At 37.9% G+C, this 26,162-nt stretch overlaps 2 protein-coding genes across 2 annotated transcripts in view; both read left to right on the forward strand.

The window, feature by feature from the left end:
• Positions 1-26,162, forward strand: part of LOC139143758 (puromycin-sensitive aminopeptidase-like) — a 539,468-nt gene that overhangs the window by 298,448 nt on the left and 214,858 nt on the right. The gene's annotated exons all lie outside the window — the stretch shown is intronic.
• On the forward strand, positions 4,479-7,268 carry LOC139143067 (hemagglutinin/amebocyte aggregation factor-like). Its single transcript, XM_070713232.1, has 4 exons — positions 4,479-4,586; positions 5,324-5,554; positions 6,312-6,583; positions 7,051-7,268. Exons 1-4 carry the CDS (start codon positions 4,575-4,577, stop codon positions 7,100-7,102), a joined length of 567 nt encoding a protein of 188 aa, XP_070569333.1. The 5' UTR covers positions 4,479-4,574; the 3' UTR covers positions 7,103-7,268.

Below are 26,162 nucleotides of genomic sequence, written 5' to 3' on the forward strand. Positions count from 1 at the left end.
TGAGTCTTTTGTCACACATTTTCCAGCGAATATCAGAAATGTTTTTCGTTGTGTTGTCACGCACATGAGCAACACCACTTAGATTGAACAAAGAGCCATAAAGTACACTTCTGCCTGTTAAAGAATGAAATCAATGTCTGTCAAGTAGTGAACAAAGAGCCATAAAGTACACTTCTGCCTGTTAAAGAATGAAATCAATGTCTGTCATGAAAAAATAATAAAAATTGTGTCAAAAGGCAAGTTACTTAATTTATCACCATGGCTTGCCCCAAAACACTGCGCTGGGGACAATAGGTAAACCCTTGAAGAAGCTGCTAGCGGAAGAGGTGGCCAATTTCCTATTTAAGGCAAACCTCATTTTGGGTGGTGTGTCAACCATTAACAGACCACACAGGTGTGTTTTGGGGACCAGGAAATGACTGGAGAAAAGAAAAGACTTTTCTACCTTCTAACAAACTCACACAATTGGAATTTCATATATGCAACGTCCATTTTAGAACTACTTGATTTCAGTAGAATTTTCAAAAAACCACAGCAGGATTTCAACCTGAAGCAAGTAAGTCCTGTCCAAGAAAACCAGTCGTCCTTTTCTGAAAGTTCATTGTGGATATTTCTGTTCATCTATGTAACAGCCACGTAGTGCACTAATGGAAGTGATTCCAACACATTCAAAGTGACATTTAAAACATTTTTCTGTACTTAATCATGTAGCTCTCTTACTTAATTGTCCTTCAAGTACCATTCTAATGTCACCTTTGATTCATGGCTGATTAGTTTTGTATCATTACACAACAAGGTTTTTGTCTCATGTGTATATATTATACAGCAAAAGTATTTTTTCTTGTGTTGATGTGTCAAATATAAACAGTTAAAAAGAGAAAATAAATTTCTTGAATTTTCGTCCCTTGTAATTATTGTTGATTGAAAGAATGTTGTTTGTGTGGGAGAGCACATAGAAGATTTGGAAATTAATTCTTCCCCAAAGAGGGCGGCACTCCCAACGTGGGGGCAGAGATTATGATTTAGTTATTGCAGGGTTGCCAATAAGAAACCGAGATAAAAATATGGCGTCAGCGAGTTTTTATTTGTGAGTTTAGAGAGGGAAGCTGGGAGGTTTCCTGGTCAGGAATGGGAAGGAGGAAATAAGAGCAGAGATGGTGATTTAATAAAGCAGTAGCAAATACCATACACACTCATCCAATTTTTCAATTTTTGCAAAACATGTGAAAACGTAAATACACCCTGAACAGCGTATCTGAATCAAAGATGTAACTTTAATAGAATACATTTTATAGACAGGCATTCTTAGGTGACCGATTGTCTTGCGTTCTCTCTCCACCACTCTTGATGGACAGTTTGTCCTCACATTTGGACGTGATTGTGAAGCTTCTTGACAGTTACTGTCGCTGTCGAAGTTTGTAATACAACTACCATCATTAGTTTCTGTAAAAGGGAGAAAGGGGATTAGATTATGCCGGAAAACTAAGCTCCTAGGTCGAGTCCGCGCTTTCCGTTATTCTAGGAGAGTACGCCGCCAACGGCCCATCCCACATTGTGTTCAATTTTATAGGCTGTGAACTATTTTTACCCATCTTGGTGAAACTTTTACTAGGCTTATTTGTTGCCACTTCCTAAGGTTGCTGTTGTTCTTGTCTTCATCGCCGTCGAGTCGTCGTCGTTGTTGTTGTTTTTGTTGTTGTGCAATTATGGGGTTGAGTCTACTTCATACAGGATTTCACCAGTGACAATAAAAATGTTCGGATGTAGTTGGGGAATGCTTTAATATTTGAAAACATTGTCCAACAGGATTTTAAGACTTCCAAATGCCTATTCCTTGAAAAGAATAGATAACAATGAAATATTGCGGTTTTTCCAATCAACCCAGGCGTGGTTAGACATAGTTTTGTCATCAGGACAATATTTGCTCAACATGCACGTGATGTAAAACGAAGTTCGTAACGTTGACTTTCTCCCAAATACACGCAGAATGAGATACGTATTGCTGCGCGCCCTCATACACACTTAATTAAGCGCTTTTACTTTGCATTAATCGGTTATCTCTGGTATTAGGTAAATTTAATCATGGCATTATTAGTTCGATAATACCACAAATAATTTATCCAGGGAACCTCCATTGCCATCGCTCGTTTTGTGAAATAACGAAGTAACCTTTAACGCAAATGTTTCATTTTTAACTTTGAACTTTATTAATGAACGTAATTGTGGAAGTGTACGTGTCGTTTATCGAGGTCATCAGACAAGGCTTTATCGAATTGGAACATTACTCCGTAATATTTCGTGCAAAGATGGTTCACTTCAAAAATAGGACCTACGCCGTTTAAAGTGAAGAAAACAGTACCGGGGTGCTTGGAGCGGCGTTAAAGACCGAGGGCCTTGTAAACGGAATGATTGAAATGGCATAAAAACTGTTATATAGCGACCTGTCGTTGATTCATGATGAAAATGTGTAATAAATAAATGAGAGAGAGAGAGAGAGAGAGAGAGAGAGAGAGAGAGAGAGAGAGAGGAGAGAGAGTAAAAGGTATGGGAACTTGGTAATTAGGCTGCGTTCACAAAAAACGGTTAGGGGGGGCTGGAGGAATTCAGGGGGGATTCGAAAATTTTGGGGGTAGTGGAGGGGGGGACTTGAAAATTTTGCTCTACCTGTAGGGGGGGGGACTTGAAAATTTTTGGGTCCCTTTTGAGTTTTACATTTTCCAATTCCAAGTTTTTGTAGGTTATTCAATGAAAAATGAATACCATTTTTTTTTCATCAAAATGTTGTAATGTTAGTAATAATTTAACAAAATCTAGAACCATTTTGTCACATTTCATGACTTTTATCTCGAAAAAATCTAAACGTGTGATTTGTCGTTAAAAACAAACTTGAGCCTTGTAACAGGGCAGAAGCTGCAACTGTTAATGATTACTGCAGCAATATTTCTATGCAATATAACAACTACAGTTTCTTGCTGTCTCCCTACAGCATCTCAAACACACAATATTTAGTTTGTCGACAAAGCCTGTATATATAAATATAAATATGTATTTGGTGATAAGTTAATTGGATTCCAGACTGACAGTCAGTTGTCAGTGATGCAAAGCATGGTACACATACATAGGCTGTGATAGCGAGCTGAATACTGGACAATTCAACATGCTGTAGGGAGTGGAACAAGAACGCAGTTGTAAAATGAACAAAAATATTGCCAAAATTATCAAAGTTAATACAGCTACTGCCTACGGGTAGTGTCACTATAAGATACTACCCTGCTACTGCAGTGTCACTGTCACGCATACCTGAACAGTGACAGAGACAGCTCTGACTCTGATGTACATGGTAGTTGAAGAAGAGTTTTGGTCAAATGACACTCATGACAGTGAAACATTATACCTAAACAAGATCAGGCCAGAGAGCAACACATGGAAGAAAACATAGAAATGTGTGAATTCTGGCATATGAGAATAATCAAATATTAACGAAAAAAGATGGGATCACCATGCTTGATTTTCTAAATTTTCACACTCTTATTATAAAGTGATACAGAAGTAAAACTTTGAATAGTAAAGACTAAAAGAAAAAATATATGACCAAATGGAATTATTTATTTTTTAACCAAATTTGCAATTATCACACCCAAAATTTCAGAGATTAAAATATTTATTTGATGGAATATTTTAATCTTCCGGTATTGTCAATTTTGAGTAGCATCTTATTCATATACGGCTTGTAGTTTTGAAACAATTTTTTGGTAGGTCACTGTGCAATACGGTAATTAGCCAGAATTTTACAATTTTCCTACTCCCTAATGACTGTATTTTGTGTGCTCTTCAACAGGAGCAATTGACCTGGCCAGAGTTTGATTAACTCAAGTTGGCTTTTAGACCAATAAATCTAAAAAATTCACTGATGCATTTAAAGAACTTGCCTTGGGAATATGACTATACAAAGTGCTAATACAGGTAGTGTTGAACACCTGTGAACAGAACGGCGCAATACATGTTATTTTTTCTGCGCTCACATCCTTTACAAATATGCGGGCCTGTGATAGTTGGGGGGGGGGGGGACTTGAAAAATATTGACCATATAGAGGGGGGGCATTTGAAAATTTTTTAGGGTACTTAGGGGGGGGGATCTGAAAAAAAAGAGATTTCAATCGAGATTCCTCCAGCCCCCCCCCCCTAATCGTTATTTGTGAACGCAGCCTTATATAATTACATGTAATTCACAGTACTAATACGACGATGAGAAGCACTCGGCTGTATTGGGGATTAGATTTTCACGTGCATGGTGCACTTGAAACATGACTTCCATCACGTGTACATCTTATGATAATTTTCACAAGGTTATGTCCACAGAATTAATTATCTGATGTAACTACGCATGAAATATGTCACAAATCTAATCTCAAATCTAGACTTAATTTGCAAAACTTAAAAACTTCCGCCACCTGATAAGAAAGTCCAAAATGAATTCTGTCGACATCTGTCCTTTTGACAATCTTCTCACACAGCGTCAATCTCCACAGAGTGCAAAGAGTCACTGCTGTTGAGATCTTAAATACCATTCGACGATGGCGTCAAAGGTAAGTTTAATGCATGTGCGGATGTATGATGAGCAAACTGCGAATAATTGAGAGAACATGTTATATGAAGTTCAATGAAGATAGAATTACCTGTATTTCGATTTGGAGCTTCTTGGTTTATTGTACAATAATAGTCGAGTAAACATTCCAAGTCTACATTTAGTTTTCCGTCGTGTGTGTGAGCACTAAAATTAAAGAGAAAGTCTCTAAACCAGAGCCGGAAATCATTTCTTTGTTGTCACAGAGTTCTCCCTAGATCGGTAATGATATAGGCAAGTATTTAACTGACAATGATTGTTGTGAGGCACAATCGGAACGCATCGACAACGCTGATTAGAATATAGCAACTCGCTTTTGAAACAAAAAATTATTTCTCTATTCTCTAGCCTGTGGTGTGTTTATCTGGTCGTGTACATTTGTTTATTTGTTTGTTTGTTTACTTTTTTAATTCACCTGAGGCTCCTGTGCTTTCAGTGTACGGGTGATAAAAGCCAACAGCGTTGAAAATGGTCGACGATACACTGTCTGTTTACAGAGAGTCGGGCCGCAGGGATGTTTTGTGGGTAAACAGTATATAATTATCAAAGCCTCGCTTTATTTCCATCTAAAGTGAAAGAAAGAAGTATCCATCTAACCAGCTAAAGGTACCTGTCTGCACTGTCTGTCTATTTATCTACTGTCGATCTAGCTTTTTATCCGCCCAATCCCAATTCACATATTGCTGATATTCTTGACAGGTTACCATGAAATTCATCGTGGGTCTCTTTCTGTCATGTGTTTTGATTGGTTACGGAGAAGGTTTGGCGTCAGTGAATGATCTTACTTGGGTGAATGATTGGGAGGAGGCTGTCTACTTCACTTGTCAGCCAAATGAAGTTATCCATCGCATAGCTAGTGTGCATTGGAATAGCAAGGAAGATCGCCTGTGGGGATTCGAGTGTGCTGCAGCGCCCTCAAACTTCACGCAGGTGAAAGAGTTATTTTACTGTTCACATATTTCAAATCGTTCAATATCTTGTAGGCTTATATTACTTTCAGATCAACGATTATTCAAAAAGGCTCTCAGAATTGTTTTTGCTCCTAAGAAGTCTTGAAGGAGTTTTGCGCCTAGAAACTAACTGACAGCTTTCCTTAGTCAAATTTCAACCTTTCTCTTTAAAAATCAGAATAAAAATCCGGAGTCAACGTGCAAATTTTTGTACCAGAAAATAAACAATTCAAACAGTTGCACAAAATGGTTAAAAGAGCAATATAGCAGTGACTTTGGATGATATTTTCATTATTTTAGTTCCATGAAACAATAAAATTTTCTCGACCTCCCGGTCGGGGATTTTGTAATACAAGCTATCAGTCTTACCAACACAACAGATTGTACATAGCCTAATCATAGAGTCTTCCCCTCTACTGTCTGTGACATAACAGAAAAAGTCCAAAAAAATATACGTCGAAAGTCGAAGTTGATACAGCCGACGAGGTTTTCAATTGGGTAGTAATGCACTGTCAAGTATGATACATGCATGTCAAACATCCAAAAGAAGGCTACACGTTTAGGTTTACTGCAAGGAATTGTGGAAAATTGAAGGACGGGTAGAATAGTATAATGTTGATTTTTTTCCGAATTATTTCAAAGTGGTTGTGCTGTGTATCATTTCTACAGCAAAGATAAAGCACCGATGGCGTATTTGTTTGTTTGTTTGTTATTTTATTTTCTCTAAAACTTTTCAGTGTGTATGGAGCGGCTACGCCAACAATTACGACTCCATCCTGAACTTCCAGTGTTTCTCCAACGCTGTCATCGCTGGGGTGCACAGCGTGTTTGACAAAAGCCATGACGATCGGCAGTGGCAGTATCTGTGCTGCGAACTCTCCGGCAATCTCGCCATGACAACCTGCATCCAAACGCCGTATGTTAATGAGTATGATGAAGACCTTGACTACAAGATGCCAGATCAGTATTACTGGAGAGGAGTGCACAGTACCCATAGCAACAACAAAGAGTGAGTTGATTTTAATAACAGGAACTTTAGACACACATTAAAATTATCTACCCATCAAGATTGTCTTTCTAGCTTCTTGAAACAGCTCTGCATCTTTTGCGCAAACGATCAGCCTACGGAACTACTTTGAGTTACTGTTAACCTATCACTTCTTCTCACACAACTTACGACTGCTTGTCATGCTAAAAGGTGAACCCTACCGATATTTTAATCTTGGGTAAAAATCATTTGGTTAAAAATCACTGAAAATTGAATGAATCTTTGCGAAAAAGTGATTTTAAGCAAATTGTATAGTGTTACGTGCGACGGGCCCCTTAATATTTTTGAGAGCACTGGACTCGATAGTTGATTCTGTCCATAATACCAAATTGTTAGCAGCGAGTCGTATCGTATGCTAAGGTATGATATTATATTTATCATCACGTTCATTTTATCCTGTTGTTGTTGGTTTCTTTTTTCCTCTATAGGGACCGTATATGGCTCTTCAATTCGTGCCAGTACACCAGAACCTCGTGCTAGGACACATAAGATGAAGTTCACGTATAATGGAGTTGCAAATTAAACTTGATAAATTTTATATCAATTTTTATCGACTTACGGTATTTTACTTAGAATGCGATATGATGGAGAGTTACAGAATTAAACTGAATAAAACTGTAATTGTTAATCTGTTGTGTAAATGAAATGCGGTTGTAAAAACTGTGAACTGAGGAGCGACACACATGAAATGACTCTCCGATATCCAACTGCCAAATGTTGCTAATAGGACTGTTATCCCTTTGACTGTTCCCTACGGTGCAAGCTACACATATAGTTAATAAAGATGTCATATCAAAACACACGGGTGAGGAATCATTTGAGTAGAGACATTCTAAAAAATGCGATACAGACATATATAAAATGTATACATGCAAGTTTCTCCTATTTGTACTTTTTCAGACCATAGACCATCGAGGGTCTAAGCTTATGTTCAGACCAGTTTACCTTTCTGAAAGAGAGAAAAACAGTGTAACCAAAAGCATAATACCAAAATGGCGCTAACGAATTTGATGTTGCGCCGAAAATCTCGCACTCCATGAAGGTGTTACCGCCTGCAGAGAGAAGCCTCGTAGCCCGTAGAGTCAAACTCATCTCAAGGTCAAAACTAGCTCTGCATGGCAGGGCTGTGTGTTACCGGCGTTATACGGCCTAACGCCGGTAAGACACAGCCCTGCCATGCAGAGCCACAGGCGTACGGAATGTTTCCTAGATCGTCGTCGGATGGGAAGTGACTGACACTGTACTGTGAGACCGAAGGCCGAACCTCGGTACTGTATACTGTAATACTGTATAATAATCGATTTTTCCGCGTCATACCTTGGTATTCTTATACAGTACCGAGGTTCGGCTTCGGTCTCACAGTACAGTGTCAGTCACTTCCCATCCGACGACGATCTAGGAAACATTCCGTACGCCTGTGCGCTCCTCTGACAATGTGAACAAAACTGAACTCTATGTTAAGTTCAGTTGGTTTCACATTCAACCGACTAGGATAAAACGCAAAAAAAGCATCTCGCTACACAGCAAAAAATATTGCCCCTGCAACAGGCTCTGTTCAGACCCTGACACAACCCTGTGGTACAGGTCTGTGTCAGCAAAGACGTCCATTGCTGTGACAGCCATCATAAGTATCCGCTGACCTCCCTCCGAGCTCAGACATTATCTCCGTTCTGTGACGGAGCAGGTCGTATAAATTTGCATAGTTCATTGCGCATGCTAAGTAGACATTGCCAATATAATAGATACGATTTTTTCGCTTTACCCTGTAAAAGAACCTTGTTTTACGGGGTACCAGTCAACTCGCACTTTTTCCAACCCGCCCAGAACCAACTCGCCCGATTCCAACTCGCCCGATACCAACTCGCCCAATATTATTTTGCAATTTTATGAGTACCTGGTACGCTAGCTCTGCATGGCAGGGCTGTGTGTTTACCGGCGTAATACGGAGGCCGTTTAACGCCGGTAAACACACAGCCCTGCCATGCAGAGCTACTGGTACGCTTGCTGCGAATCCGTAGCCTTTGCCACTCGGGTAGCTTGGTCATTGGAGTGGAAGAACATGTCAAGGAGTGGCAGGGCTCGTTTTCGCAGCAACTGGTACGCATAAAACGTTTTATTTCTAACAACAAATATTTCTAACATAGAGAACCACAGGTGCGGCTTGAAATATGTGCCAACAGGGAAAACTGTTTATTTGCGAATTTCACGTTTTGCAAATCTCTTGAAAGAATAAATTTCGTTCGGCTTCTTTACGTATGGGGATAGTTACTGCGTACTGGCTCACTTCTTTAGGAACAGCAGGACCGTCTTTCACGAGTTACTGGCCTGGCATGACATGAAAATAGCTGGCCTCGGGCCATCGGGTTAGCGTACATGGAATCTACAACACCGTATCTCAAAACAACGGGCGAGTTGGTATCGGGCGAGTTTGAATCGGGCGAGTTAAAGTTGGTTCTGGGCGGGTAGGAAAAAGTGCGAGTTGACTGTAATTCTGTTTTACTTTACCAACCCTTTAGGAAGCTGAGGAAAAACCCTGTCGCCAAATAGAAAACTTTCCCCTGAAAGGAATTTATTTATTTTCCTACAACCAAATACCTAATCAGTGATATTTTAAAAGTTGTACGTTACGGTCAAAAAGCAGAGAGGAAATTCTTCCGTACTGATTTCCTGTATTATTATTATTATTATTATTATTATTATTATTATTATTATTATTATTTTGTGGTTTCCAAAGCTTACATAAAACGAAAAAGACTAACATTTTGACAGGACAGGAAACGCCAGCTGAAAGCCATATTAGAGGTGTTGCTAAACACATATTTCCGCAGCAAAAAGTTTTAATATTTATTAAAGCTCGGCAGACAGACACTTTATGAAGTTCACAAGCTTAATTTTCAATTTTGATAAGAGGGTCAAAATTGTCTCCATGGCAATTAAGCAAATATTTACAACGAAAACATCACGAGATTTCTAAAAGTTAACAGTATTTGCGAATAGAGGTCACTTTCGCAATTTCCGAAGTTATTTTGTGAACACTTGTCAAGGAAGTGTTCGAAGATTAAAGAAAACTCCTCCGAGGCTTTCATTTCATTCTCTCCATTGTACAACATACATTGTGACGCAAATAGATACCAACTTTCCGATGCTGCTCGTCGAATTATGAGATAAAAAGTTGACACAAGAGTACCTTGAAAAGATTACAGTAGCGTGTAGTTGTGACACGAAAATAGTTTGCAGCAATCTGTACTATCTGACCGCACCAGCTAACAGTGTAACAAAATTATTCAATTATCTCAGAACTGAGTAACCTGCACTATAGCGTTAAACTCCTATTTTGTGAAGAAACGAAATCATCTCAATTCCAAGCATTCTTCAATATGCTCACGGCTATCTATTGTCTTCACTTTCACTTTGCTGCAATCTGCAATATCCGACTATCTATGACTCGGCTCCGAGTAACCTTCACTAACGTTAAAACTCCGTCTAGGCTAAAAAAAATTACCAATCCGTCTCAGTCTGCAGCATCCTCCAATACACTCAGGACTCTATGAAAGTCCACACATAAGAAAAGTCAATCACTTTGCAGCTATCTGCAATATCCAACAAAAATTATTAAAGTCTCAGCTCGGAGCAAACTGCACTGACGTTAAACTCCGTCAAGGCTGAGAAATTACTGATCTATCTCAGGCCGTAGCATTCTCCAATACACTTAGGACTCTATCACGGTCCACAATGAAAAGTCAATCACTTTGCAGCCATCTGCAATATCTGACAAGCTATGTAGGCCTATAGTACAAAATGAAATAATGTCTCAGCTCAGAGCAAACTGCACCAAGGTTAAAACTCCAACAATGAAAACAAATTTCAAATCTATGTCAGTCCGTTGCATCCACAATAAACTCAGAACTCTATCTACAGTCCATGGATACGAAAAGTCAATAGTTTGCAGCAATCTGCAATATGCAATACGCAGTGTGTATGGAGAAACAGTCAAAATGTCTCAGCTCGGAGCAAATTGCAGTAACGTTAAAACTCCGTCCAGGCTACGATATTACAATTCTATCTCAGTCTGTAGCATTCCCCAATACACTCAGGACTCTATCAAAGTCCACAGTTACGAAAAGTCATTCACTTTGTACCAATCTGCAATATCCGACACACTATGTGTAGGTACAAAAATTAGTAAAGTCTCAGCTCGGAGCAAACTTCACTAACGTTAAAACTGTCCAGATTAGGAAATTCCTAAAATATCTCGGTCCGTAGCATTCTCTAATAAACTCAGGAATTTATTTAATGTGCACCGTTAAGAAAAATATTTCACTTTGCAGCAATCTGCAATATCCGACACACTATGCATAGGTACAAAAATTAGTAAAGTCTCAGCTTGAAGCAAACTGCACTGACGTTAAACTCCGTCAAGGCTGAGAAATTAGTATGTATCTCAGTCCGTAGCATTCTCCAATAAACTCAGGACTCTGTCAAAGTCCACGGATACGAAAAGTCATTCACTTTGCAGCCAACTGCAATACCCAACACGCAAAGTGTATAGGTACGAAAGTCTCAGCTCGGAGCAAACTGCACTGACGTTAAAACTCCGTTCGGGCAAGGACATGACTAATCTATCTCATTTCGTAGCATTCTCCAATAAACTCAAGACTCTATCAAAGTCCACAGATATGAAAAGTCAATCACTTTGCAGCCATCTGCAATATCCGACACACTATGTATAGTACAAAATTATCAATTGTCTCAGCTCGGAGCAAACTGCACTAAGGTAAAAACTCTGACAATGTTAACAAATTTCAAATCTATTCAGTCCTTTGCATACACAATCAACTCAAAACTCTATCTACAGTCCATGGATACGTAAAGTCAATAGTTTGCAGCAATCTGTAATATGCAATACGCAATGTGTACGAGGAAACGGTCAGAATGTCTCAGCACGGAGCAAATTGCAGACTACGAAATTACCATTCTATCTCAGTCTGCAGCATCCTCCAATACACTCAGGACTCTATCAAAATCCACAGATACGAAAAGTCATTCACTTTGCAGCCATCTGCAATATCCGACACATTATGTGTAGGTACAAAATTATCAAAGTCTCAGCTCGGAGCAAACTGCGCTAACATTAAAACTCTGTCCGGGTTAGGAAATTACTAATCTCTCCCAGTCCGTAGCATTCTCTAATAAACTCAGGACTCTATTATATGTCCACCGTTACGCAAAATCTTTCACTTTGCAGCAATCTGCAATATCCGACACACTATGTATAGGTACAAAATTTTAAAGTCTCAACTCGGAGCAAAATGCACTGACGTTAAAACTCTGTCCAGGCTAAGAAATGACCAGTCTATCTCAGTCCGTTGCATCTACAATAAATTCAGGACTCTATCAAAGTCCACAGATACGAAAAGTCAATTGTTTGCAGCAATCTGCAACATGCAATACGCAGTGTGTATGAGGAACGGTCAAAATGTCTCAGCTCGGAGCAAATTGCAGTAACGTTAAAACTCCGTACAGGCTACGAAATTACCATTCTATCTCGGTCTGCAGCATCATTTAATAAACTCCGGACTCTATGAAATTCCACGGATACGAAAAGTCATTCACTTTGCAGCAATCTGCAATATCCGACACGCTATGAATAGTACAAAAACAATAAATTCAGGACTATCTAAAGTCCACGGATACGAAAAGTCAATTATTTGCAGTAATCTGCAACATGCAATACGCTATGCATATTACGAAACGGTCAAAATGTCTCATCTCGGAACAAACTGCACAAACGTTAAAACTCCATCCATGTTAAGAAATTACTAATCTATCTCCGAGTCAGTAAGTAGCACCATCCAATATGCTCGGCACCCTATCTATAGTCAACATTTAAGAAAAATGCTAAGTTTCCAACAAACTGCAAAATCCAATACACTGCATAGGCCTAGGACGAGTTAAAATGTCTCAGCTCCGAGTCGGAGCAAACTGCAGATAAAACTACGTCCAGGCTTCGAAATTTAAAATCTATCTCAGTCTGTTATATCCTCCAATAAGCTCACAACTCTCTCTAAAGGCCATTGATACGAAAAGTCAACTATTATTGCAGAAATGTGCAAGATCCAATACGCTGTATATATGACGAAACGGTTATAATGTCTCAGCTCGGAGCATACTGCACTAACGTTAAAACTGTTAAAACTCCGTCCAGGCCAAAAAAATTGACAAATCACTCAATGCACGTTCGGTTGCATCCACAATAATCTCAGGACTATATCTAAAGTCCATGCTTACGAAAAATTTAATCACTTTGCCACAATATCCGACATGCTATGTGTAATACATAAATTATCAAAATGTCTCAGCTCGGAGCAAACTGCACTAATGTAAAACTCCGTCCATGTCAAGAAATTACCAATCAATCTCAGTCCGTCTCATCCTCAATATGCTCGAGTGGCCGTCTATAATCAACATTTACGAAAACACGCCGAGTTCCCACCCAAATATCCAATACGCTGTGAATATGACGAAACTTTTAAAATGTCTCAGCTCGGAGCAAACTGCACTAACGTTAAAAATATTTCCATGACAAGAAAATCAAATCTATCTCAATTCGTAGCATCCTCCATTTTGCTCGACACTCTATCTATAGTCAATATTTTAAAGAAAAAATGCTAAGTTTCTAACAAATTGCAATATCCAATACGCTGTGTAGGCCTATATGACGAGACTTTTAAAATGTCTCAACTCGGAGCAAAATGCAAATGAAAACTACATCTAGGCTTCGAAATTTAAAACCTATCTCAGTTCGTTGTATCCTCCTATAAGCTCATAACTCTATCTTAAGGCCATGGGTACGAAAAGTCAATCATTGGCAGCAATGTGCATGATCCTATACGCTGTGTATATGACGAAACGGTTATAATGTCTCAGCTCAGAGCATACTGCACTAACGTTAAAACTCCGTCCACGCCAAAAAAATGACCAATCACTCACGTTTGGTTGCATCCACAATAATCTCAGGACTATATCTTGGCCCAAATTTACAGAGCAACTCACAATCTAACCCCTAATTGTGTAGCCAGTATGTTCAATAATTATATCCCTTCCAGATCACTTCGTTCTCCCAATCAGAACCTCCTTAAGGGAGCCTTCAGTAATTACAGGGGGGTGGGGGTGGGGCGGGGGAATTTCGAGAACACCTGTACCGTAAATTGTGACCCTCCCCCATCCTCCTGTCTAAAATGTGACCCTCCCCCTTATCCGACATTCTAAAACTTGACCCTCCCCCCCCCCACCACTGCGGTATTCTCCCCGGGAATAACTAAAACAGTATCTGCTAATTTACATAACAATTGGTTCAATGGTTATGTTAGGGACAAATTACAGAGGGGAGGGCTGTAGTTTTTGGAGGGACAGTCGCAATTTATCATGCAAGAATTGTTGAAGAGATATGGTATTTCATACAGTTTAGGGAGGGTCACCATATTTTGTGCAACTATAAGAAGGCAAGATGTAGCTGATTTAGTGCTTCATCCAAAAATATGAAAATCATAATACATGGAGTCTATCAGGCAAATTATTGACAATTTACCCCCACAAAACATGCTATATCTGTATTTTATATATGTTTGATAATGTATTTAAATGTACTTTGCTTGAATAGGGAAGTAAAATGAACATTTGTGTACAAGAAATTGATTTCTGAATTTCATCTAAAAAGTTGGTTCACTATCCATGGTGTTTATGATGAAATTATAAATAGTTTTTTCCAATACAAAAATAGGTAAATCTTTGCATTTGTGTACTCTTGATTATTGATATTAATTTTCTTGATTAGACTAGAGTTGTTACAAGTCTATGGTTGTGTAAGAAATTTGATTTTGGAATTTCACCAAAATGTCATTCAATACACTATGCATTGGGGTCTATGATGAAACTATGAATAATTTTTTTTCAGTACAAAATTAGATAAATCTGTGCATTTATGAATGCTTGATTATTTAGATTATTGTTCTTGATTAGACTACAGTGGTTACAAGTCTATGGTTGTGCAAGAAATTTGATTTTGGAATCTCACCAAAATGTCAATTCACTATGCATGGCGGTCTATAAGTGTGTGCGTATTTTGTTGGTGATTTCCTATTCAGGAAATATCACACCGACAATCAAAGTTTTGGCCATAATATCAGCTTCTGTCAAAAGTGACCCTCCCCCAAAGCTAGGTTTATAAAAAGTGACCCTCCCCCTTGAACTGTTTTCTAAAAAGTGACCCTCCCCCCAATTCCCCCGGCCCACCCCCTCCCCTTGTAATTACTGAAGGCTCCCTAAAGTTCCCAAAGCACGTACACTTCTTTATCAAAACACTTTGTCTGTTGCGGGTGTGGATGAATATAACAATCTCCCCAAATCAATCATAGCTTTAAGAAATCTTGTAACAACTTTCTGTATTCTATTTACTTGTCTGATGCTTCTTCGTAGTTTTTTTGATATTTGTACTACTGTGTTTTTCGTGTTTTCAAGTTGGTGCTGTAATATGATTTTCTTTTGTCTATTCGACCTCAATGAAAAGAGGTGTTTCATCAATGGAGTTATCGAGTTCAAATAAAGATTAATAATATTAATAATATCTAAAGTCCATGCTTACGAAAAATGTCATTACTTTGCCGGAATATCCGACACGCTATGTGTCTTAATTATCATAATGTATCAGCTCGGAGCAAACTGCAGTAAGATTAAATTCCGTCCACGTCTTAGCTTAGTCGGTAGTATCGTCCAATATAATCGAGTCTCCATCTATAGTCAACATTTAAGAAAAAAAAACCCGCTGAGTTTCCAACAAAATGCAATATCCAACACGCTGTGCATATGACGAAACTTTTAAAATGTCCCAGCTTGAAGCAAACAGCACTATCGAGAAAACTATGTCCACGAAATTTCAATCTATCTCAGTCCGTAGCGTCCTCTATCGGGTGTTGCCAATGACTGGCGACGAGATGGCTTCTGACTTTTTGTAGCCTGTTTGGCCGGAAATCGTAGGCCGGGCAGATTGGACAGTGAATAACATTTATTTGTGTTAGTACAAGAGTCCCCACACAGTTTTAATTGGCTTGTCATATTGCCAAGACTGCGTCTTACATAGATCGTCATATTGCTAATATCTACCTTGCATGCGCAATGAACTATGCAAATTTTTGACCTGCTCCGCCACAGGACGGAGATAATGTCTGAGCTCGGAGGGAGGTCAGCGGACCCTTCTCGTGACAGCGGCTGATGTACAGGTCTGTGGCCGATGCTGTGATGACATGGCTGTATACAGTACTGTAGCCAAAGTGATGTGACAGGGCCTGAAGTTTCTGCCTGTCCCATCACTGTATTTACAGGACTGTACACAGTAATGTGAATACAGACCTGTAACAGGATCAATAATTCTTTAATGTGCACACATTTATGCCTATATTCATTTCTGTCATCAAAAATTGACCCATTTTTCTGAAAATATACAGCCCCGAAATCAGATCCTGTAACAGGCCCTGTAAATTCAACACCGACACGTCACTTTTTGTGTTCAAATTTGCAATTTGAACAGGCACTTTCACAAAGTCTCACTGTATACAGTGTGCACTGATCGTGTTCTTTTTTCTTTTAAGCAGAGTACTTATTGGAACAAGTACCGTGTCAAAGCGGAAACCAAACTTCCGACACTGAGACCCACCACCGAATTCTGTATCACGCTATTTACATAATAACCATGAGCCACTTCGCTCAACTCACAAATATTTAGTCCCCTCTCTCACGTACCCCTACCACCGTGCTATTCTCTAGTCTATATAAATCGTATTCTGGATGTTCTGATTGACCAATCCACAAACCCCTCTCCAGGGATGTGGACGGAATTAACAGGGGAAAATGGCTAGTGCTTTTCAAATCATTGAGTGCATGGAAAAAACTGAACCTCTTGATTGCTGGTGTATACACAAAAGCCGACCCTCCCCTTCTCGTTGATCAATAGAACGACCTTCCCCTTTGAGAATTTGTGTTTAATAGAGACCCTGACAGTTTTTCAACACGCCCCATGGAAATCACAGTTCGCCCGTTATTCACCTTGTCAATACATTCTGTCACCTTGCATGTATGTGTAGAAAATTGCACGAGTAGGTGTGCTGTTACAGTTGTAATCACCACACTTATGGTCAGGAACTTGTAAACATCACGAGGCCGAAGGCCGAGTGATGTTTACAAGTTCCTGACCATAAGTGTGGTGATTACAACTGTAACAGCTCACCTACGAGGTGTGATTAACGACTTATACCACGATAAACAGGCCAATCTTCTTTAAAATTTGAAAATTACTGTCAATAAATCGTCTTACTTTTGATTGAATACACACAAGGAATGGAGTGACCCATTGTACGTCGAAAGGTTCACAGAGGTCATTATGCACCTGGCATGCGAGTTTGGGAGAATGACCTATCCCAAACAAGTAGGACAAGGGCTCTGGTCAACTGCAAATCTGCATTTGAATAAGGGCTACAGAGTGGTATAGTGCACCTGTGTAGAAGAAGCTATTTTAGTCTGATTGGTTAAATAAAATGGCTCGCCTTACTCTATCTTGTTTGCTATTGGCTAGCGAGAAGGAATTCAATCTGTATTGTTCCATTCTTATTAACACGTAATAATTCCCTGAGGGATTAAAAAAGGTTACAGATCAAAACATACAACAAAAAAAAAGGAAATGTTACTTGAAAAAGAAAAAAAAAAAAGAGAAAAATCAAGTTAGGGGGGTTTCTGTCTTGTCAAAAGACCAATTTTTATGTACTGTGCAAGTTTGATTGTGCATATATTGTTGCTCATAATTTCTATGAATTTTGTATCATCATCTAATGAGGAGAAACTCAGAATATTAGATGAGATATGATAGAATAGACACTCTCTGTCTTTTTGGTGTGATTTACAGTACATAATAAAGTGTTTTTCATCATCTAACTGATCTATACAAGTGGGACAAATTCTTTTTTCCACAGGTATTTTAGAATGTCTGCCTGTCTCTATTTTTAAATTGTGTGAACCAAGTCTAAATTTGCTCATTATATTTCTTAATTCATAGTTTTGTAATTTTATTAAGTATTCTTCCAGGCCGAACTTTTGTTTGTATAATCTGTATGTCCTTAATTTATTTTTTGATTTAGTATTTGATCTGTTATCATTATTAAGGTCACTTTTCCACTGTGTTATAAATGAGTCTTTTAGGTTACAATGTATCTTGTTCAATATAGATGCTGATAGTTTAGTGGAAGGAGAATCTAGAATGTCCGTACCAGACAGTTTGACTAGTGACTCAGTTGTTTGATACCATTTACTTTTTACACTTGAATTAAATAAACATGATTTACTTAACAAATTGTTGTGTGATTCTACTAAATGGTTATAATATTTAGGTAATTGATTTTTTACACATGTGTCCAGTGGGTAGCGGCCCAGTTCTCCGTATATACCCAATTTGGGAGTTGATCTAGGAACACCTAAAATATAGCGGCAGAAGCTCAGATGTACATCCTCAATGGGCGAGTTGGTATTGCATTCATCTCCCCAAACCTCACAGCCATACGTCAAAATGGGTTTTATTAATTTATCAAATAAAGACAGCATCAATGGTATACTAAGATTTGAATTAGATGCTAATTTTCCTTTCAGAGAAAACATTGCCTTTTGTCCCTTTAATTTGAGGTTTTTCATGGCTTCTTTAAATTTGCCATTAGGGCATAATACTAATCCAAGATAATTAAATCTATTAGTAGTTTCAATTTCTTTTCCTCCAATATAGAAGGTATTTTTATCAAGTAATCTATTGCTTTTATTAAAAATCATAACTTTAGTTTTCTCAGTGTTGGCAGTTAATTGCCATTTTTTTGAATATTCGTAAAAACTATCGAGGCTATTTTGAAGGCCAGTCTTGGAAGTAGATAAAACAACAATATCATCTGCATAAAGGAGACATTTCACTGGCACATTGTTCATATAAGGGGGATTACATGATTGGTTATTAAAAATGGTGGGCAAATCATTTATAAATATATTAAATAGGGTTGGGCTTAAATTGCACCCCTGTTTAACCCCTACAGTAGAGTTGAAACATTGTGTAAGTCCGGTCTTAGTTTTTATTTTATAGTTAACATTCATATACATATTCTTTATGATTTTATACATTTTACCATTGACTCCACTTTTTAACAATTTACCGAATAGGCCATCGTGCCAAACTTTATCAAACGCTTTTTTTAGGTCAATAAAACAAGCATAAATTTTAGGTTGATGTTTTTTGTTTACAGATTTAGAGTCAGTTTTACTGTACAGATAATTATTGATAATGGATTTTAGTATAAATAGGTTGTCGGTTGTACGGCTACCTCTTCTAAACCCGAATTGTTCGTCGTTCAATATTTTATTTCTTTCTAAATATGAAATTAATCTTTGATTCAAAATGCTATTGAATAATTTTCCAAGACAACTTGAAATTGCAATTCCTCTATAGTTAGCAGGATTAGATTTTGAACCTGATTTATGAATTGGTACAATTAAGCCGGTGTTCCATGAAGTTGGGAATTTACCACTATTAAAGACTAAGTTGAAAAGTTTTTCTAAAGCAGGTACAATAATGCTATCTCCACATTTCAACATTTCGTTACAGATCAGATCCTCAGATGAGGATTACGATTTTTCAGAAGCATCACCGCTTTTTAATTTCACTGGCTTGAATTGGACCATTTAGTTCAGAGTTCAATGAACCAGTTTGGGAATATATTCTTTCAAATTCTTCAAGTTTAAAGTCACCATTATTAGTAGTATCATCTTTATTCTGGTTTAGTAGCCCATGAAAATGTTCAACCCATCATTGGCAGATATTAATTCTTCTGTAGATTGTGAAACTGAGTCGTTATCAAGTTCTTTTATTTTTTTCCAAAACTGGGAGGTGTCACCTTTCAATTGTTCAATTTCATGCAGCTGTCTAGCTTTAAATTCCTTCTTTTGTTTTTAATTAGTTTTTATATTGTTTTCTTAAGGTAAAATATGATATTCTAATATGAGAACAGTTAGGGAATCTGACTATTAATTTTGCTAATTTATTCACTTCCTTTCTTAAAGAAAAACAACTTTGATTAAACCATCTCTTTTGTTTTAAATTACTTCTTTTAGTTCTTTTCTTTGGAATTATTTTAGTTGCTGTTTGGTCAGCAATATTAATTAGTAATGTCTGGAAATCTGCAATTGCTTTATCTGGGTTTCCATAATCTCGAGCAATAAATGAGTTTATTTCAGAATCCTTTATTTGTGTTAACATTTGTTTATAGTTTAGTTTTGCAGAGTCATTCCATATATACTTATTCGGAAGGGGCTCCAAATTATTGTTTATCTGTATATGATGTATGTAGTTTACGTTTTTAACTATGTTCATAGAAATGGATATGGGACAGTGATCTGAAAGTTCTGTCAGGCCGTGAACTCTGAAATACTGAATGGATTTATAAATGTTCTTTGAACTTATTACAAAGTCTATGGCACTGCTACCGTTTGGGGAGTGGAAAGTATATTGTCCAACTGAGTCACCCACTGTTCTACCATTTGCTATCACCAAATTACAATCAATACACATTTGTGTTAATTGTCTTCCGAATTTGTTTACACTGTGACTTGAGTTAATGTCCATATTTGATCTTTTTATGAAATTATCTATCGAATAATTTGCTGGGAGAGGCAGATACTGACTCCATCATCACAAATTGTGTCATTCAAATTCCCTATTCTGGCATTAAAGTCCCCTAAAAGTAAAATGTTTCCCTCAGCTGAAAATGTAATTATGTCTTTTTCTAAAATATCGAAGATATTTTGATTTGTTTACTGTAAATTTTTGAGTTTTCTGGGGGTATATAAATACATCCTATAAACAGGTCATTAGTGTTTGATACCAGACTTTTGTCTAGTTTCAACCATAGAAAATGGGATGAGTAACCAGGAATTTTAATTTTTTTAAAAATGGACTGGTACAAGACAGCGACCCCCCCCCCCCACGAGAACTCCTATGATTATTAATAGCTCTATCTAAACGGGTGATTTCAAAATCAGCTAAAGCAGTGGGAAGATTAATGATACTATTACAGTTAAGCCAAGTCTCTTGAATACAAATAAAATCAAAAGTCTTCACAAAATTAATAAAAACTGGATCACACAATTTTTTTTGCCAGACCATTAATGTTCCAACTTCCCACCTTTAGGGCAGGTACATGTGAGTTTCGGTTGTCCATCAGAAAAGGAATTACTGAGTAACCAAGCGAGCATACAGAAAACACAGTTGGTAAAAAGAGAATAAAATCCAAGATTCTTAAACAGTGACTTTTCGGACTGTGACAATAAGTAGATGTTTTTCGATATAGTTTTTTTTTTTTTTTTTGTTTTTTTTTTTTTTTTTTTCTTTCTTTCTTTCACATACTGCTGTCTTTCTTTAGTTGTGTACTTACTGCGATCAGAGAGAGAAACGAGCAAGATCCACAATGGCAATATCTACGGACCAGTTTACAGATTACTGAATAGTGAACAAAATTTCAAGAATTTAGAGAACATCTCTGGTGCGTTGTAATCAGTAGATGGGTATGATTGTTGCTGAACCCCATCATGATGGTATACGGTTTTATTTTTATAGTCGCTGAATCTGTAATTTCTAGTGTTATTGGCACTTTGGTGTGGTCTACCACGATATTGACTCTTAAATCCACGCTGATGAGACATTCTTGCATTTTGGAAATTGTGTGTATAGTGGTTCTGGTTCTTTTCACCCGATTGTTGACCTTGGCTGTGACTTTGTCGCAGGGCATTTTTGATGTCTTGAACAAGCTTTGCTGTTCCTCGTTGGTTGATATGCACTCCATCTTCATCGTAGAATCCTCGAGCATAGGATAACTCTTGGTGTTTAACCAACACTACATCAGATCCTTGCTGTCTCACTTGGTACTCCAGGAGACGATTGAATTCCTGTGTACTTCTGCTGGTAGTATCATCCTTATATCGGGTCAACACCTCAGAGAAAACAATACGAGCGTTGGGCATATTGGTTCTTGTGATCTCTATCAACTCTTTTACATAAACGGCACAAGTTCCTGGAGTTGTTCCATTTACTAGGTCGTTTGTTCCAAGATGGAAAACAACACAGTGTGTAGTATCTGAGCTAACTTCCTTCATTTGTCTGCAGGCTTCCTTTAACGTTGACACTTGGCGATGACTTGCTACGTACGAGGGAACATCCTCTTGATATTCACTCCACGAGTTATTGAGTCTCCCATAAAGATTTTACGTGCTTCAGTTGTGTATTCGAAAGTTTTTGCTCCTAACACCAGTATCATTAGTATTAGTAGGAAAATGATGCGTTGATTCATGTTCTGATTCCTTATCGAGAAGGATGGGTTCTTGATGAATCAAATGGGCATCATTGTTGATAATGAACTTTTGTCTACATTGGCAAAATCAACTGGAAATTTAGTTGACAAAGGGAGTACGTCTGCATCAATAATTTTCTGCATTGAGGTAGAGCTCTTACGGTTTTCTTTGGCGTTTCAAAATCCTGTGGGAGCTTGGTTAACGTAGCCTGGTGTTGCATTCATATTGTCCTGCAGTATTTTCACCTGATTTTGAATTGTTGCAAAGGTTTGTTCACAGGTATTTTTGAGTCCTGAAGAGATGTCACAAAGCTAGATTCTGTGGTTAGTAACTTCTGGTGAAAGTCATCACGTAGATTTTGTTCCATCTTGGACATTTTTGCAGACATTGAAGCCTCTAACTTTGAGAGGTTATCTTTCATTTGGATTTCGCTTGCAGTTTGTGTGGCTAGTGACTAATCTCAACAAGTTCAAACAGAGATGTAATTGATTCTTTCATCTGGTTCACTTCTTTTATGATGTTATCCTTGTCAGCTTGATGTTTTCCACAGTTTTCCGGAGGAATGCCAATTCCTCGAAGGTCAATCTTTTATCACTATTAGCTGCGTCAGTAAATTCAGCGAATTTTGTTTCCAGTAGTTTGATACTGTGTCAAATTGGTTTGTCAGTTTCTGTATTCTACCGAAGTGATCGGCCACTACACCTTGTACGCTCGAAATCTGTTTTGAAGGAGTTGTATCCAAAGTTGCCTGTAATGTACGGCCAAATTGCTCCTTCTCGTTCGAACCTTGGCTCAAAATATTTGAGGCAACGTCTCGACACGACTCAATTTGTTCTATGAATTTGACTTCAGTTTCGTCTTCTGAGGCTGAGTCAGAGTCAAGGTCTTTATTTCGTGGTGTTTTATACTCACAATCTATTTCACTGGTATCGACGGCTGCACATGTTGTCTGGGGGCAGGTCACATGGGAATTGGTCAAGAACTGTTCAGCTTCTTCTAGGTTATCGAAGCCTTTATACAATGCTTTTGAGTATTTTACTACACTCTTGTGGCATTCTTCCCAGTTGTTGAATATCCCGTTGACCGGCCAATTGCTACCGCATAGAACTTGAAGTTCGTTTTGCCTTTCTTTGCCTTTGTCTTTTGTTTCCTTTGTTCTGCGGCAGCCATCTTAGGGCACACAGTCCATGTAGCCGACAATGAGATGCAAATGATATGCGGTCAAGGTCTCCTCAACTAACTTTCAGCTGGTTCTTCACTTTCTACTATTTTATAGTATTTTTACAAAGGCACAGACTTATTCTACCTGCAACTTAAAACTGATAGTGATTTTGTAGCTCATTCGTTACTATTTTTCATAGTTTTTGGTAGCCGGTAACAGACACTTCGTGTTCGTGTCGGCTACATGGACGATCTGCCCATCTTAGAAACCATTTTCGAGTCCCCACTGTCTTCGTAAATGAAGTCTGGGTTTCGCAGCTCTTTCCTTGCTCTTTTTCTTCAGCCATCAGGTTCCGTAATTCTATGACGTATCTTGCTGTCAAAGGTGCAATATAGTGGATATTCCGTAGTTACCAACCGGTTTTTCCGTGCATGCGTTAGAGAGCGAATTACATGAACAACCACATGGTTTGGCAGCGCCCTCTAGTATCTAGTATGTAGATGCGTGTGATTGCCTCGTGGATGCATCAGGCTTTCAATACCATTTTCGTGTTTCGACTGGTCAAGATGGACCTTTTCAACTTGTCTGATCTGATGACCCAAGAGACTTCCTAGAGTTCCATGGACGGCCATGTAAAAACAACCAAAGTGGATTTTACACGGACAAACTGCCCTGTAAGAGCAGCCGCTACTACGGAGCGCATAAAATCCACGATGTGTGCTTCAACTTATATAAAAGATTTACTTGGCGATGATAACACCGGACGGGATTGTACTATCGATGACCCTTGCCAAGGGGTAATCAAGTTCTCCTGCCAGAAAATATACGTCTTTACACAAAGCAAATGTGCAAGATGGCTTGGCCAGGCTGCCAGCACAGTCGATATTCTGGCAAGGTAATTTATTCTTTTACTAAAATATTTATACACAAAACGAATTCTGTAAAGTTATAAATTAAATTCATTGACCAAAACAATTTGTTGTATGTGCGGCAGTATCACAGAATTTCTTTCAACTATTCCACTAACTTTACAAAAAGGCTGTACTTATTTCCATGATATTTGTCACATATGTCTTGTATTTGATAATTTCAGGTGAATGCGGCAACATCTCTGTACCATCAGGGATTTGATGAGCAGCTTATCAAAGAACAAACAGGTCACAGATCAAAAGACGGTTTACGCGCCTCAAATGTATGTCTACTGCACAACAAAAGCATGTGTCGAATATATTACTACCACCTCCATCTAGTGATAAATCAGAGGAATCTGTAAGTAAACCAGTTTCTCAAGTTACGACAAAACAATGTAACAAAGCAGACAAGATTGGTCCACCCAAGAAGACGCCGAATCTAAAGATGGACCGTCTTTATCAACAAATCATGTTGCTTATTCTTACATGAGCATGGTCCAAAGAAAGTTAAAATTGAATTATAAAATGTGATGCTATAACATATCAGTTGAACAAATTGTCTTCATTTTGTTATTGAATGTGTGTGAATGCTTTAGACATCTCGACTTGACCTATTGTTCTCTTGCAAATTAGTAATCAGTCATACTTTTTTTCATATTTAAATAAGTAATCACTACACTTTTATTGATATGATAATGATTTTCTTTCATTAAAGTGTGGTGATTACTTATTTACATATGAATAAAAGTATGACTGATTACTTATTTTGCATAAGAACAATAGGTGCCAGTCGTGTTTTCAGGGATAAATGGATGGCAAGAACAATAGGTCACATGACCTGAGTGGTATAAGTGTGTAGAAAACCTACTGTCGACAACGCAAATTACATAGGTAGTTTGCAAATTGAGTTTTCCTACCGATTTGTAGGAGTGATAGAGACTGATTGGATAATTTTTATTTTTGTTTTGTTTTGTTTTTTGTTTGTTTGTTTGTTTGTTTGTTTTTGTTTTTTGCCGTTTGATTCACATAATGCTGTAGCATTGATATTGACTGGTTCAGTGCTTCATAGTTTAGGTTTTGATTTCAATTATTGACCAACCAGTGATAGCGACTGATTCAATACTTTTTTGTTTCTCTTTCTTTCCCACATTCCTGGCCGCTGGGAGTGTGGGATCGACGGTGTGGCAAAAATCGATCCCACACTCTCAGAAACCGTCTCACAATCTGCAGTATATATTACACTAGCTCTGATTGGATGATAAACAGCCTTTTGTTCCACGCGCAAAATATTACCTAATGGCACGATGAGTAACACACGGATGGAAACTACAAAGTAAGACGACAGCGTTATCACGATTTTGGATAATGTTGTACGTTGTTGGTGACAAACTCACAAAAGACGGTCGAATTTTCCAAATAACTGGTGAACATAGGCCACTTGAAACATATATCCATTCTTTCTGTTGGACATCTCGTCCGTAGCAGAAGTTGAAGTATCGGCAGCGGAACTCGCCACGGAGTCCGTGTTTCAGTGACACGGAATACTGGATGGCCGCAAAGTAGGACGGTCGCTGATACAGTTAAACACTCAGAGTTTCCAAAGTGAATTTTGTTTTTTCGCGATTGGTTACCAGATTATCATGCTAGTAGAGCAAAATTACGTATTTATCGTCACCACCGACAGATGCCATCGTATAAACTTGGCCATTCAACATAATGGTATTGACGTCATTATAATTTTGTTATGTTTTAATATTGTCATTCAACAAAGAAAATCATCTATAGAGTCTGTTACAATTTTATTGACTTTCAAATGAGTAAATTTTATTCCTTGAGTATCTAGGAAAGAACATACCTCTATTTTTCTTTTTTCTGACTAAGTTTATTCGAAATTAGAGGTTACCATTTCAATCTTATCTTCTTATGTAAACATCAAAGATGCTCTTACATTATTAAACATTTGAAATTTTCATTGAATAAACAGTTCACTTCAGAAAATGTCCGTTCCATTTTCAAGTTTGATTGCATGTACTAGTGTGTTTTTCAT

Source organism: Ptychodera flava, chromosome 11 (genome assembly GCF_041260155.1).
Source record: "Ptychodera flava strain L36383 chromosome 11, AS_Pfla_20210202, whole genome shotgun sequence".
In the NCBI taxonomy this organism is placed as follows: domain Eukaryota; kingdom Metazoa; phylum Hemichordata; class Enteropneusta; family Ptychoderidae; genus Ptychodera; species Ptychodera flava.

What these genes read in the sequence shown, in the direction of transcription:
- LOC139143067 (XM_070713232.1), top strand. An exon ending in CGCCCTCAAACTTCACGCAG is followed by an intron (nt 5,555 to 6,311) that starts GTGAAAGAGTTA and finishes AAAACTTTTCAG; the next exon opens with TGTGTATGGAGCGGCTACGC. An exon ending in ACCCATAGCAACAACAAAGA is followed by an intron (nt 6,584 to 7,050) that starts GTGAGTTGATTT and finishes TTTCCTCTATAG; the next exon opens with GGACCGTATATGGCTCTTCA.